This window comes from Chelonia mydas, chromosome 1 (genome assembly GCF_015237465.2).
Source record: "Chelonia mydas isolate rCheMyd1 chromosome 1, rCheMyd1.pri.v2, whole genome shotgun sequence".
Classification (NCBI taxonomy): domain Eukaryota; kingdom Metazoa; phylum Chordata; order Testudines; family Cheloniidae; genus Chelonia; species Chelonia mydas.
The window spans coordinates 345,187,903-345,202,165 of record NC_057849.1 but is presented as its reverse complement, the minus strand read 5'-3'; the positions used below and the strand labels follow the sequence as shown (position 1 = coordinate 345,202,165).

General features: G+C 56.3%; 1 protein-coding gene across 23 annotated transcripts in view; it reads right to left on the bottom strand.

The window, feature by feature from the left end:
* Positions 1–3,592: 3,592 nt before the first annotated feature.
* The window catches only part of SBF1 (SET binding factor 1), a 146,771-nt gene continuing 136,100 nt past the window's right edge, over positions 3,593–14,263 (bottom strand). For 22 of the 23 annotated variants that reach the window (XM_043521721.1, XM_043521637.1, XM_043521645.1 and 19 more), the window contains 12 exons: positions 14,005–14,189; positions 13,434–13,610; positions 10,826–10,927; positions 10,527–10,712; positions 10,206–10,332; positions 9,989–10,119; positions 8,388–8,621; positions 7,366–7,476; positions 6,880–7,094; positions 6,563–6,650; positions 6,329–6,460; positions 3,593–6,006 (listed from right to left, as the gene is read on the bottom strand). In XM_043521721.1, the coding sequence (XP_043377656.1) occupies positions 5,908–6,006; positions 6,329–6,460; positions 6,563–6,650; positions 6,880–7,094; positions 7,366–7,476; positions 8,388–8,621; positions 9,989–10,119; positions 10,206–10,332; positions 10,527–10,712; positions 10,826–10,927; positions 13,434–13,610; positions 14,005–14,189 (1,787 nt within the window). In that variant the 3' untranslated portion in view covers positions 3,593–5,907. Of the gene's footprint in view, positions 6,007–6,328; positions 6,651–6,879; positions 7,095–7,365; positions 7,477–8,387; positions 8,622–9,988; positions 10,120–10,205; positions 10,333–10,526; positions 10,713–10,825; positions 10,928–13,433; positions 13,611–14,004; positions 14,190–14,263 lie in introns of all 23 variants that reach the window. The other variant, XM_043521663.1, reaches the window with a different exon arrangement.

Genomic DNA, 14,263 nt, shown 5'->3' with positions numbered 1-14,263 from the left:
TAGAGCAGGTGAAGGTGATGGGAAGGGGAATTTTTAACACTTGCACAATCACCCCCTGGAGCTCAGCTGCACTAAGGGTTGGTGGCAGCAGGTGCTTAGTAGAACTGTTTTTAAAGAATCGGACATGAGAACTCACAATCACATATTTTTACAACTAACCACCCCCATTGGTTAGTGGTTGGATGTCAAGAAACTTCTCCGAGGAACAGGTTACTCCTCACTATTGTTCAATTCCTCACCCTGGAACCTGTTACATCAGGGTTGATTTATCTGCGATTTTGGCTTATACCCCTGCCAAGGAACCCAGGAACTGCCAGGCTGGGTCAGACCGAATCCAAGTCCGAGGCAGCTGCTATTGCTGGAGATGGTGTTTCAACCAGTGAATCCATGAACTCCAACCCTGCCTGCAAGGTTCTGGCTTGGGAGTCACCTAATTGGAATCGACGTGAGCAAGCAGTCGAAGAAAAACGATTGTGTACCTCTCATAACTTGTTCTTTGAGATGTGTTGCTCACGTCCCCTCCAAGAGCCAACCGCCTCCCCTCTGTCAGAACAAAACCAGCAGTGGGAAGGGGCCTATATATGGTGCCATGAAGGCACGACTCCAGGGGGTGCCTGGACCAACCTGACTTGTACTGCTAGGGGAAAAAACCTTCAGGCAGCTGCGCACACACACGCACCCCTACTTGGAATGGACATGAGTAACAACAGTTATGAGAGGTAGGTAACTGGTTTTTCCTCTCCTATCCCTTGTGCATATTTAGCAGATTAAGCAGAGGGTTAAGTGAACATGACAATATCTAGGCTTCTTTCCTGATCAGTTAATTTACAACCCAGCAACATATGAGTATGAAACATTGTCTCTGCAAAGTATAACTTTAGTGGGGGAGGGTTGATCATGAAACTTTGATCTCCTCCAAAATGCCAACCCTGGCTTTAAACTTTCTAACCTTCACACTCTGTTCCAAGGTATTTTTGTGCTAATGATTTTTAATAGTTTAGCAGAAAGATGGGGCAGAACCAGTGGTCTTACAAGTGAGCCCAGGGCCTGAGCAAATCAACTTAAGAGCTCAATCGATTTAGTTTAAAGAGAAGGTTGATTTGATTAATCTGTAAGTACAGACGGGCTCTTCCATCTAGCAGAGAAAGATCTAACCCTATCTAAATGCTGGAAGCTGAAGCTAGACAAATTCAGACTGGAAATAAAGTGTTAATTTGTAACAGTGAGGGTAATTAACTATGTACCATGGGTCCTGGTGGATTCTTCATCCCTGGCAATTCTAAAAATCAAGGTTAGATGTTCTTCTAAAAGCTCTGCTCTAGGAATCATTATGGGGCAGGTCTGGCTGGTCTCTCCTGGCCTTGGAATCTATAAATCACATACAGGCCATGTTCTACTCCGTGCTCTTTCTTTGTGCACCTCACGTTGTCAGCAGGGGGCGTTCTCTGGGGAAGTAAAGTCCTAAATTAATAGCTTGGCCCCCAGACCAGACTTAAAAATAAAATTCAGCTCTCTCTGCTGGGCACTCGGCAACCAAGCCTCTCACCAAAGAGATTTAAGCTCTAGAATTAGAGGGACCAGCAGAGTCCTCCCACATCCACCATGCTCTCTGGCATTGCTCTGATTTCACTTCCCAACTTTGCAGGGAGGTGGAGATGTAGGAAGGGGCCTTTCCCTGCCTACAGAAGCAAGCATCCCATTTTGCATCTGGTTCTTTTACTGCCTTGAAGCAAAACCTCACACAGCTGGCCTTGGGCCAAACCAAGTAGATCTGTGGTTGCCCTTTTCCTTTTTCAGTTTCCTCACCCTGGGAAAGTAACACAGGCACCAAGGCGTGAGATTTGCCTGCCACCCAGTGCTCTACTCCTGCTTACTGAATCCAATACGTGGGGAATTAAATGCTTCCAGATAGTTTAAATAAAGCATGGCTGTGGCACTCTGATTCTGGAGAGAGTGCGTGCTGCTGAATGGAAGGAAATCGGTGACAGAGCTCAAACCTCCAGCCCATTGAGGTAGAGCATTAGTTCTTTTGGATTTCAAAATTAATGTGCCCTTAGTTGTCTAAGAAAGATATTCACCAACTGGGTGAATATCTCCTTGGAAATCTAGACGGCAAACATGGGAGCACCTTGTACTAGAAATGGTCACTTTCCATCCTGAATATTCCTGTAACCTTAAAGATGCAAAAGTAGGCATCTGAGATTGAGAGCTCCAACCTGGAGCAATTGTGTTTCCTAAGAGCAATGTTATATTATGTTCAGCTTGTGCATAGACCAAAGCAGTATCTTCACGATGAGAAAACATCAGGAATAAAATCCAATTAATTACCCTGAAACGCAAGAATCCACCATTATCCCTCTTGGACTCAGAAGACCATCCTCCCATAGTCTTAAAGGAAGGATCGTGATACCGTATTGAGTGTGTAATCCACAAGCCATAGGGATACAAAGCCCAAGAGACAAACACTTCTGCTAACGGGTCTCTTGAGGGGGGAAAAAAGGAAGTGCAGCTGAGCCAAGAGACATTTTGTAGCAGAAATATTCAGGCAGCTACAAAGCTAATCCAAAGAAGAATGGCTCCACCCTGGAGTGGACAGCAGGAGTAGAAAAGCTGGACCTGGAGGAAAACCTCAATAGAGTAGTCCAAGCTTTGCTCTAAGCACACAGGGTTCAGAGACCTGGATAGCAGAAACTGAGCAGTCCTGAGTCATTCTGCATTGAAATACTATGAACGTGACTGGGTGATAAGTGCTTGGGCATCCTCAGATGACTCTGCAGGACTAAGCTGCCACGGTAACAGATGCAGCTCTGTGGCGATGCTACGGTCCAGCATCTGACCTCTTGGAGTTAGAACCTCTCTCATGAGGTCAAGTATCTCAAAATGCTTCCTTCTGCTTCTTCCTTGTAGGGATGGAGAACAAGACCAGGCCTCATGGGACTGATCCATGACACCGATTGATCCAGGTGATATTTAGATGCCATGGCCAGCCGCAAAGATTGCAGCTTTTGGGTGCTGACACCTCCGCCTATTGAGGGGGAAGTACACACTATAGAGCCTCTTTACGGCTGCATCCAGTGTCCAAACAGAGAATATGGCAAGACCAAGATGCACACAAATCCTGGGTGGGAGATGTTTGCTGGCAGCTGAGGCCAAATGAGTTATTTAAGGGGAGCTGGGGATGCACCTTTTACACCCACTGTTCTGTATTGGATTCCTGGTGGACACATGAACCCCCATAACAGGTCTGTTCCTACCCACAGTTCTGGGGCTTGTGACTCAGGAGTGGAGCACATACAAAAGCAATGTCATGAGGGAGAGCACAGGAGAGGAGCAGGGTGATGCTCTGGTTACTGCCAACACAGCAGAGAAAGAGGGATTGTTTGAAATGACGAATACAAACCTGCACAACCAGACAAGCAGCGAGCACTCTGCTCCCTCTCTAGCCCCAACCACTGCAGGTGCACCTTGAGCTGGACTCTCCCCACCAGCCTGGGAGTCATGTGTGAACAATGGGGGGGCCATGTGAGGGAATCGCTTCTGGAACTGAACCCAGCTCTGGGAAGGCCCATGTGCCATGCAGCCCAAGCAAATATGCATATTAATTTTTTATTAAATTCAGTTAGTTCTCTCTTTATATAACAACATTTTCCCTCTAGGCACAATACAATACAAGGACTCTGTTTGGTTGACACAATGTACAGAAACTTCAATAATCTACAACTGCTCCGGGAAGTTACAAAAACCTCCCTGTTGCACCAGCTACCTGCCACTGCCATTATCATACAGGGAAAGGAAGAGGGGACCCTGGGGTTAAGACTGTACAAAGAGCTCTGCACTGAAATAAAACATGGTACTCCTTTAAAAACAAGACAGGTAGAACGGTCAGCCACCCTGGCTTTGAGCAGCAGGAGGGGGGAGGGAAAGGGCAGGTCCCAGGCCCAAGGAGCAATGGCAGGAAGGTGGTGAACTCTAACCGATGGGGGGTGCTACCGAGGCCAGGTACGGTCTCGCGTGAACAGGCAGCTCCTTAGCCCCAGGGGACCACACGCAGGTGCCCGCTGGGTTTGGGACAAGCACACGGCTCTAGCATGTGAGCTGCTGGGGGCTAAGCTTGCCACGGTGCAAACGGGGAGGATAAAGGATTTGTTTCTGTACCAGAGATGCCATCGCCTCAGTCTCATGATTCCACCTTTGCACTGACAATAAGTTACAGCAGGAAGCGGGCTGGGGAGGGCAGCAGGGCTGGGCTCAGTGGAGGTGCTAGAGAGCAGGGGCTGAAGTACAAGCTTGTCCCTGGTACACAGCTCAGGTGGGGTCAGGAGCTGAGCCCTGAACACCCCAGCACGATGGCTCCATTGCACTCTGGGGATCTCAAGGAGCTGAGGTCAGCCCCCATGGAGGCTGGGGCACATCCCAGCTCAGAGTGGAGGCCTCGCTCTGCAGCTGGCATACAGTGGCTGCGTGGAGATTTGCCGCCGCATGCCATGGGGCTGGGGCTGGGCTGCAGCGATCCAAGCACAAGCTGTAGGGGCTGGGGCTGCAAAGCAGGGGAGAGCCCCGAGAGCTGACAGAGAAAAGGCAGCAGCTCTATGCTGTGATCTCCAAGCTCGGGCCATGTGGCTGGTGAGCCCAAAGCAGGGCTGGTAGGTGAGGGGCTCATGCCACACTGCTCCTGTGGACAGTCCCTGTGACTGGCCTTGTTATCCTGTTCTACCACTCGCCCCAGGGAGCCTCTCTGGGAGCAACGGCCCCGCCAGAACCCAGCCACACAGCGTCCTCTCCCCACAGTCACTGCAAGGAGAGGGAGAGGGGCTCCAGGGCTGTGCCAGAGCCAAGTCCCATGACAGCAGGCGGGACATGGTTGGGTGAAGAAGGTCCCAGGCCTCAGTCTCCCCCCTTCCCTGCTAGGGGCAGACTCTAAAGCTACAATACTGCTAATGAGAGACCACCCATCCCACCAGAGCAGGACAGGGAGGAGGCCCCTCTTCCCCCCAGGCTGGGATAGCCAGGCAGCCCTCACTGGTGCCCAGACACTGCCAGCGAAGATCGTGCCTGTCCCCAGGGCGGGATCTGGCCCAGTTGCTGGACTTGGGGTGGGCAGGATGGTCCCAGCGCTCTCAGCCTCCTGTCCATGGAGCTCTCTTCTGGCCTGGCTGGGCAGGCTAACCCTGAGCTCACAAGGGCTGGGCCAAGCGCCCCAAGGGGCTGGCGGCAGGTCAGCAGAGCACAGTCTGGGTCACGTGGATTTACAGATTGGATGTGCAAGTTCACGGGCAGCTCTTGGGGGTGCAGAGGGGTAACCGGGGAAAGCTCCGGCTGCTCCCCAATGGCACAGGGTGGGGGTGGCGGGTTCAATGCACAGCACCTCCTGGAGCCTCTCCCAGCAACGGGCCAGAAAAACCCCACGGCAGCATTCACAAGAGAACCAGAGCACTGCTCAGACAAACGCCGTGTCCTGCCGGGGTGGGAGCCAGGACCCGAGGCCCATGTCCTGCCAGGGGTGGGAGCTGTGCTGCCCAGCCGGGGACCCGAGGCCAGTGTCCTGCCAGGGGTGAGAGCCGGTAATTATGTGGCTCAGACAGGCTTAGTGGGGGTTGTAAGAATGGCTCCCCACTGCCCCAGCCTGACACTTCAATGCAATTAGTTCCTGCACTGGACAGTTCCTACCATAGTGTAACAGACTGATCCTGCCCTGACCCCTGCTTCTGTCCTTGAGCACGCAGGGGGCCTGGGGCTTTGCGGTATGATGTGCCCCTGGCAGTGGGGGAGAGTCAGGCCTCCGGCCACCTCCTCCTCAGTCAGTCAGACCTGGGCCAGCTCAGGTGCTAACCCTGGGCATTGCCTCTGCTTCACGCGCCAGGGCCCGGGGGCTCGGTGCCTGGAACGGGGGCTGCTGCTGAGCCAGGCTCACGCGTCCGACAAGCAGCTCTGGATGCGGTCGATCCACTGCTGGGCCAGCTGCACGTCCTGGGCACAGAAATTGTAAACTCGTTTCGTCGTCTTCAGCTACAGGGAGAAAAGACGAGAGCTGAGGCAGGGCGTCCGCCGGGGGGCGGGAGAGGCAGCCCAGGCTGCTGGGGCCCCATGGGCAGGCAGGACTGGCTGGGGGCTGGCACCTTCCTGGATACCCAACTGGGCTCCAGCTGGAGTTGGCAAGTGCCTGGCACAGTCTGTACTCCCGCAGGCAGCACAGCCCAGGAGCCCAGGCCTTGCTGTCCAACGCAGAACTGGTGCCCAGCTGCCTTGGCCCTGGCCCAGCCCCAGCCAGCATCACCCCCCCATCCCGCCCCCGGCACCGAGATCCAGCTTCTCTGGGCTGGGGACTCACGTCGAAGAAGGCCTTCTCCTCCACTGTCTTGGGGGCCCCCATGGTGGGGGTGCCAGGGGTGATAGACTCCACTTCTGCCAGGTCAATGACCCCTTTGCACTCGGTGTCATTCCGGTTGTCGTAGTACCGCAGCTGCGAGGAAAGGTACCATGCGTCAGCCAGTGCCCGCTGCCCCAGGGTCCGAGCTATTCCCCTTGTCCAGCAGCTCGGCCCATTTCTCAGCCCCTCCAGTACCTGATGTTTGGTTTTATCCAGCACGAACCAGCGGGGCTTCCAGGGCTTCATGAAGGCTCCTTTCTTGTAGAGCGTCCCCTCGTAGGACCTGCGGGCAGCCAGACAGCGGGTTAGCGCCTCCCTGCTGGACGCCGGAGGGCGAGAGCCCAGTGGGGATGGACCAACGGGTTCGGCTCCCAGCAGCCAGAGATTGAATCAGCTGAGCTGCAGAGGGCTGGTCCCATGGGACCACACCCCAGCCCAAGCAATAGGGCTCATGGCTGACCACAGGGCCCTGGCCTGGCCGTCTCCCCCCAGGCAGCCAGAGCTCCCTTCACCTGTTCTCGCTCTCCGACATCTGGAACTGGCTGTAGAGGTTGCTGGTGCTCTTGCGGCCCCCCTGCTTCCCACTGGACGGGGTGGAGGTGCTGCTGGTGTCGCTGTCCAGGCTGAGGTTGAGGGTGGAGCCCACGCCGCTCTCCTGCAGGTAGACCCCCAGCGAGCGCCGGTGGGGCAACAGGCTGGAGGACATCAGCAGGGAACTGGACGCCATCTGCAGAGCACAGAGCAGGGAAATGAGGGCACGGGACCCACCCACCCCCACTGGCGCTGTCTCATCATCACATGAGATTCACTGAGCCTGGGCACAGGGCACTGTCAGCACCTCCTCGGCCACGCAGGCAGCTGGGGGCAGAGCCAGGAGCCCTAGGCCAAGTGCCGGAGCAAGCGGGAATTTGGGCAGCTCAGGCACCACGGCTCCCGGCTCCTCCCAGCCCAGCACCTGGCTCTCAGGACCCTGTCACACGGACAGCTCAGAGACCTACCCTGCTGACCTCCTGCCGGGTCTCTGTGCGCTGGGAGGCTTTGACCTTGTCCCACACGTCCTTCCAGCACTCCGGCACCTGGCCCAGCTCCGCCTCCAGGTTGTGCAGCTCCTGCAGGAGGAGTCAGAGGTTATTCTGCAGAGGGGGAAAGACACCACACCCCCGCCCTGCCCCAGGAATTCAGGAGCTGTGACCACACATGCTGCGCACAGACGATCCCTGCCAGGAGTGATCAGAGACTGGAGTGGGGAGGAGATGGCATGGGCAGTGTCTCAGTGCAGATGGGAGTGCCGGGGGGCGCTGCAAGGGGCCTGCTGGGAGCAGTGGTTGATCCAGCCCGGTGGTGTGGGTTTCTGCCTGGCACACCCACCCCGTGAATACTGCGTGCAGACCTGGTCGCCCCAGCTCAGAAAAGATTTATTAGAATTGGAAAAGGTGCAGAGACAGCAACAAAAATGGTTCGGGGGCTGGAACGGCTTCCACGTGAGGAGAGAGGAACAAGACGGGGACTGTTCAACTTAGAAAAAGGATGATAAGGGGGGATACAAAAGAGGCCTATAAAATCCATGAATGATGTGGAGAAAGTGAACCAGGAAGTGTTATTTACCCCTACACGTAACACACGAACCAGGGGTCACCCATGACTTTAACAGGCAGCAGGTTTCAAACAAACACAAGGAAACATTTCTTCACACAACACACAGCCTGTGGAACTTGTTGTGAGGGCCAGAAGTATAACAGGGTTCAAAAAAATTTAGATCAATGTTCCTGGAGGACAGGTTACTATTAGCCAAGATAGTCAGGGATGCAACCCCATGCTCTGGGTTTCCCTAAGCCTCTGACTGCCAGAAGCTGGGAACGGGCGACGGGATGGATCACTCGATAAATTGCCCTATTCTGTTCATTCCCTCTGGGACACCTGTCACCGTCTGTTGTCAGAAAACAGGACACGGCTAGACGGACCCAGACTGGGTGTTCTATGTTCTCATTTGGGGAGGCCCCCTTCCCCATGCCACACACACCTCCAGCAGCTTGGAGATGGCATCGGGCTCCACTCGGCTGCGGTTGTCGTAACACGGCCAGATGATTTTGCGCTTGGTCTGCGGGGCACTGGAGTCCTGCCGATCTACCTCCTCCACTTGCTCTGGCTGCCCCTGCACCAGCTCCCAGTCGTAGGAGGGGCCCTCGGACAGGACCTCCTGGGTGTAGTAGTCCCACACCTTCAGGTTGGAGATGTTACTGTAGGGCCTCAGCACCTAAGAAACAGGCCGGGAAGTGCTCAAGCAGGGCCTTGCAGCCCCCCGGCGCTACAGGGAACAGCCCCAATGCCACAATGGCCAGAAAGGCGGTGAACTGTGCTGCCCGGCTGGGGATCCAGCAGCAGGAGGGGGTCCCAAAGGGCCGGCATCTTTGGAAAGCAAGTCATCCCCGTGTGGTTCTGCCGAACCCTGGACAGACTCTGGCCCCAGGCCAGCATGTTAGGCACCTGCTCCCCATGCTGCAGCATGCCCCCCACCCCCGGCTCAAGATCACATTGCGGTGCACGGGCCAGAGGCAGAAACGGCAGAGCAGGCTCCCAGCCTGGCTGGCCGTCCTGGGCCTCTCTGTACTGTGCCCAGAGCACAGCTGTAACGGCAGCCTGTTCTACACGGGCTCCTAAACAGCCTGAATCTGGGCCCTGGATGGCCCGCACGCTGCTCCTCATTAGGTTGGACAGGGGAGTGTTGCTGAGGGCTGCTTAGTGAGCACCCTTAGGCACCAGCTGGCCAGGTGACCGACTTCCTGCATGTCCCACCAAGTTAAAACCAGGCCCTACAGTGAGAACAATGGGGTCACTTTGCAGCTGTGCATGCAGGGCAGGGCCAGTGAGCAAGCACAAGTGCCTTCTGGCAGTCACGCCGGTGTAAGAATCGGGTCCTTGACAGAGGCGGAGAGATGAGAAGTGGAGCCCTTCCCTCAGAAAACGCTGGTTAGACTGTGTCCAGTCATTCCACCGGAACATGTCGATTGTGTCCCAACTCTGGAGGGAAACCAAGGCACCAGGCTGGCCGGCCAGGCTTCCACCAGCCGGAGCAAACGAAAACATTCCATTTGGGTTCATAGATTACGTCGTCTCCCAATTTCAGAGGGCTGACTCCATTCCTAGTGCTCAGGGGTAGTCATATAGCTGTCTCCAGCCCCGTAGCAGGGCAATCCTGCAACCCCAGCTGGTTAAACCCGCTGACTTTGCTGCTTCCCAAGTCCCTTCCCCACATGGCCCCAGGAGGGTTTGCTTTTCACTCGGGATGCCCCTGGAGATTAGCAATATACCCCACAGCCACATGGAGGTGCGGCCTGAGAAGACCAGGGTCCTTCAGTGGGGATCAGGCTGCACTGGATATTGGGATCCCTGGTCTCTGTACTCGAGAGGAAGGGCACTGCTATCTCCTCCATTTCAGGCTGACTGGGGCCCCCCTGGGAAAAGTGAGGTTTGGGCCCCTGTCCTGTGTCACTCCCAGAGCTGGGCTGCCTCGTTCCCTCCAAGCAGTGGGGTGGAGGGAGGTCTCCTTGGATTGTGCACTGGGCTGTGGGAGGCAAAGGTTATGTCTGGCCCTGGCGTCTCCGGCCAGCCAAGCAGGCTCACCTCACCATCCTCGGGGGCGTACATGTAGTTGAAGAAGACGGGGGTTTTCTTGTTCAGCCGGTCGATGTAATCCCAGATGGACTTGTAGACCTGCTGGCTCTTCCGCTCGCCCTTCTCCTCATACAGGAGGCCTATGGGGATGGAGAGAGAGAGAGAGAGACCGCTTAGCTGACAGAACTGCCCATTGGTGATGGGGCCCGAGGCCCAGATCCCTTACCCAGCTCGATCCGCTCGTAGTCCGAGTCCAGCAGGAAGGTGCGGAAGCGATTGGAGACGTAGTGGTAGCTGAGGAACTTCAGGTAGTACTGGGTGAACTCAAACTCCATGGGGAACTGGAGGTGGATCTGCAGAGAGACGAGCATATAGCCAAATGGACACCAGCTTCCACCTAGCAGAGCACTGGTGGGGCAGCCCCCGCTGGATCTGCAGCTCCATGCAAGGCATGGGCTGGCTCTATACCTGGGTTCCACTGGCCAGAGGCCCAGGACACAGGTTAACCCTGCGCTGAGATCCGACACCCCAGCTGCTCAGAGCTCACCTGATGGACACAGTCCAGGAACTGCAGGAAGACAGGAGCGAAGCCGCTGCTCTGAGCAGCGAGGGTCTGGGCTCCGCGGTGGCTGAAGCGGTGTCCAAAGGACAGCCACTCCTTCTCAACGAGGAGCCGGAAGCCCTCCATTGTCCGGTAGTAGGGGTCTGACAGCAGCTGCACCAGGGACACCACCTGCAGGAGGGAGGAGGCCAGAGTCATGGCCCACGGGGGCTGGGACCTCAAGCCAGCAGCTGGGAGAGAGGCCAGATCATACCAGCCGGTTGCTGCAGGGCTCTGACTCCTACCTGCGTGGTGATATCCCAGCCATCCTCCAGACTGACCAGCACAGAGGAGCCTGTATCCAGCAGCTCCACCACCAGCACGGAAATCTGCAGGATCTTGTGGATCTGCAGACACAGCACAAGAGGTTAACTAGACATCGACGGGGGGAATTCAGGGCTGGCCCTGAGCAGGGGACAACAGGGGAACAGCCTTTCCCGGAAGGCTGGTGAGCTTGGCAGGCCAGAGCCTCTGAAGTACATATGGGGAGGTGGTACATGACCAGAGTCCAGACCCTACTGTCGCACACAACAGTGAAGTGTCTGCCAGGCTCGGACTGACCAGTCCCCTGGACCTGAGGAGACTGCAGGGCAGGACTGGGGCTGCGAAGGGAACAGAATGACGCCAAACCCAGAGAGCTGTGTGTGAATGAAACTCTCACGCCACACCCCTCCGCTCAAAGAGAGCAGCCCTCAGCAACACTCCCCTGTCCAACCTAATGAGGAGCAGCGTGCGGGCCATCAAGGGCCCAGATTCAGGCTGTTTAGGAGCCCGTGTAGAACCCCTCTCCCCCAGGTAGATGTGCAGGCGCTGACTGGAGCCGGACATCCAGAGCACAGGGGGAGAGGGAATGGCTCCACTCAGACACATGGGTCCCTGCCCAAACGCCAATACCAGACTCACCAAGAACCTGGGCTGGCCTTGGGCAGACAGCACTTGTCTCAGGGCCCAGGCGATTGGGCCGTGCAGTCCCTACTGCCAAGAGGAGAGTCGGACACAAGATCTGACCATGTGTGTGCCTAGAGGCCCAGAGCAGAGACAGTGCCTAGCCTCTGTCCAGCCCCAGCATGCACAGGGCACATGGCAGTCAGCATCTGGATCCCTGCACAGAGGCCCAGAGAGCATCTAGCTGTGGGAGCTTGGCCAGATCTGTGACAGAGGCCTCTGGAGCCAGCCAGTCCCAGCAGCTTTGCTCTTGGGAGAGCTTCCACCAGCAGGTCCCTTCCTGGACTGGAGGGCGTGTACCTAGCCAGACTGGAGTCGGCAGGAACCCCATACTCACCAGCACGTGGGTGCATGCACTGACTAGAAAGGACCGTTGGATCATCTACTCTGAGCTCCCGTATAGCCCAAGGTGTTAAATCTCTCCCAGCTACGTGTGTACTGACTCCAAGAGCCTGTGTTTTGGGAAAGCTCCTTCCAGAGACATCCAGTCTGGATCTGAGGACACCAACGGAACGAGAACCCAGCACTTCCCGTAGTAGCTTGTTCCAGGGGTTAATCCCCCTCACTTACTGTTCAAAATAGTGCCCTATTTCTACTTGGAGGCTGTCTGGCTCCCATCGCTTCTTGTTCTGCCTTTCCCACTAGATCAAAGACCCCGTTAGAGCCTGGCATCTTCTCCCCAAGAAGGGTCTAATCAGCACAATCGTTTCACCTCTTGTTCTTTTTTGACAAGCTGAACAGATTGAGCTCCACAAGTCTCTCACTGTCAGGCATTTTCTCCAGCCCTGCAATCATTTTTGTGGCTCTTCTCTGCACCCTCTGCAATTTTCCAGCAACCTTTTAAAAATGTGGACCCCAGAACAGGACCTAGTATCCTAGGAATGGTCTCACCAGGGCCATGTACAGAGGTAAAATCACCTCCCTGCTCGGAGTCTCTGCTCCCAGCATCGCACTGGGAATTCACACTGCGTTCTTTGTCCACTACGACCCCTAGCTCCTTTCCAGAAGCCAGGCCCCATTCTGCACGTGAGGCCCACATTCCTTGGTCCTAGGTGTGTAACTCTCCCATTAGCTGTATTTAAACACATTTTGAATGGGCCCAGCTTACCAAGCGATCCCGATCGCCCTTCTCATTGTGACACAGCACTCTACCGCTGTCACCCACCAGTTTCACCAGATCACTGGGGAAACGTTGAATAGTATCGGCTTAGGACCGATCCCTGCCGGGCCGCACTGGAACCACCACATTCCATGACAGTTCCCACTGACAGCTCTGAGATGGCGCCAAGCACTCTCCCTCCGGCACATGGCTGGCTGTATGTTGGACACAATGTACAATCCTGCTCAGGACCTAACTGATCGCCGTCTGTGGGGCTGGGAAGGAATGTTCCCCCATGTCAGACTGGCAGAGACCTTGGGGGTTTCCTCCTTCCCCTGCAGCCTAGGGTGTGGGTCACTTGCCAGGATCATCAGAGGGTATCTCCAATAATTCCCCACCATTGTGGGGGCCTCAGGCAGGGGTGGGCCTCAGTCCCTCCTAGTCTCTCTGCCCGTGGCATACCATAGGCTAGTCTCCTGAAATACCTAGGGAGAATTTTGGCTGGCGGGCTCACAGTGCAGGTGCTGGTGTCCTGGATAGACTGGAGGTCAGATGAGATGATTTGGTCCCTTCTGGCCGTAAACCCTATGACTGACTCAAAACTGGCATGATGCTTGGATCCTGCCCCAGTGACCCAGCAACTAACCCTCACCCCTTGCCTTGGGGCTCCTGTGACATACACCAGCAACTGCCCTCAAGCACCAGCTCCCCTCACACTGTAGGATCCCAGGTGTGGAGACAGATCTGGCCCTGGGTCTGCGCGACAACCCTTGTGCTACACTGCCCAGCCCAAGACCCAGCGCACTGACCTGGGACAGCCATTCGGACTCCTCCAGGGTCCGCAGGTACGTGAGGCTGGGGTCTGTTGAGGGGCTGCCGGGCACGCAGGCCTTTATCAGCTTCTTGAAGCTGGCCTTCACCTGTCGCACGTCAAACACTTCGATGGGCACTACCTCCCAGTGCTGCAACGGGTCTGGCTTCGCTCCCTGGGCAGAGGGTGAAAGTGGCAGCCCAGGTGAACACACACTGGGCAGCACTAGGCCCATTCCCGTTTGCCCACCCTTCCCTTCACGGAGCCCCTGTTTTGCAGCGGGTTCCCCACACCACTCCTGGGCTTTGCCTAGGAACAGCTGTAGCTGCACTGATCGCTCTGGGGCGCTGTCCAGGGGGAGCCTGGCTGCCGGGCTGTGAGCCCAGAGGGGGTTTATCACTGGAGTGGGCCTCCTTTCCCTACACCGGTCCCGGCTGCAGGGGGCACGCCTCCCATGAAGCTACCACTCCTCCCCGACAGTCCCCAGCAGCTCCACACTGAGCACCTTCTGCTGCTGACAGCTCAGACAGTTCCCTGCCCCACTTGCTTCCTGGTCACTGGGCCATTACCTTCAGCTGCGACTTGTCCCCAATGATGTAGAGGGAGGCCCGGTGCTGGCGCAGGAAGCTGGCCTCAGAGGGGGCCCCGTTGTGCTGAGCGCTCAGCAGGTCCTTCCCAGCCAGGCGGGACCCAATTTCCATGTTCAAGACGTAGTTGCTCATGCGTCCGCTGGCCCGGATGCTGCCCCACTTGCCTGCAAGAGAGGGCAAGGTCATTGCCACGGCCCACTCAGCTGGCTCCCAGGCCTCGTGGCCTCCGGCCTGCCCT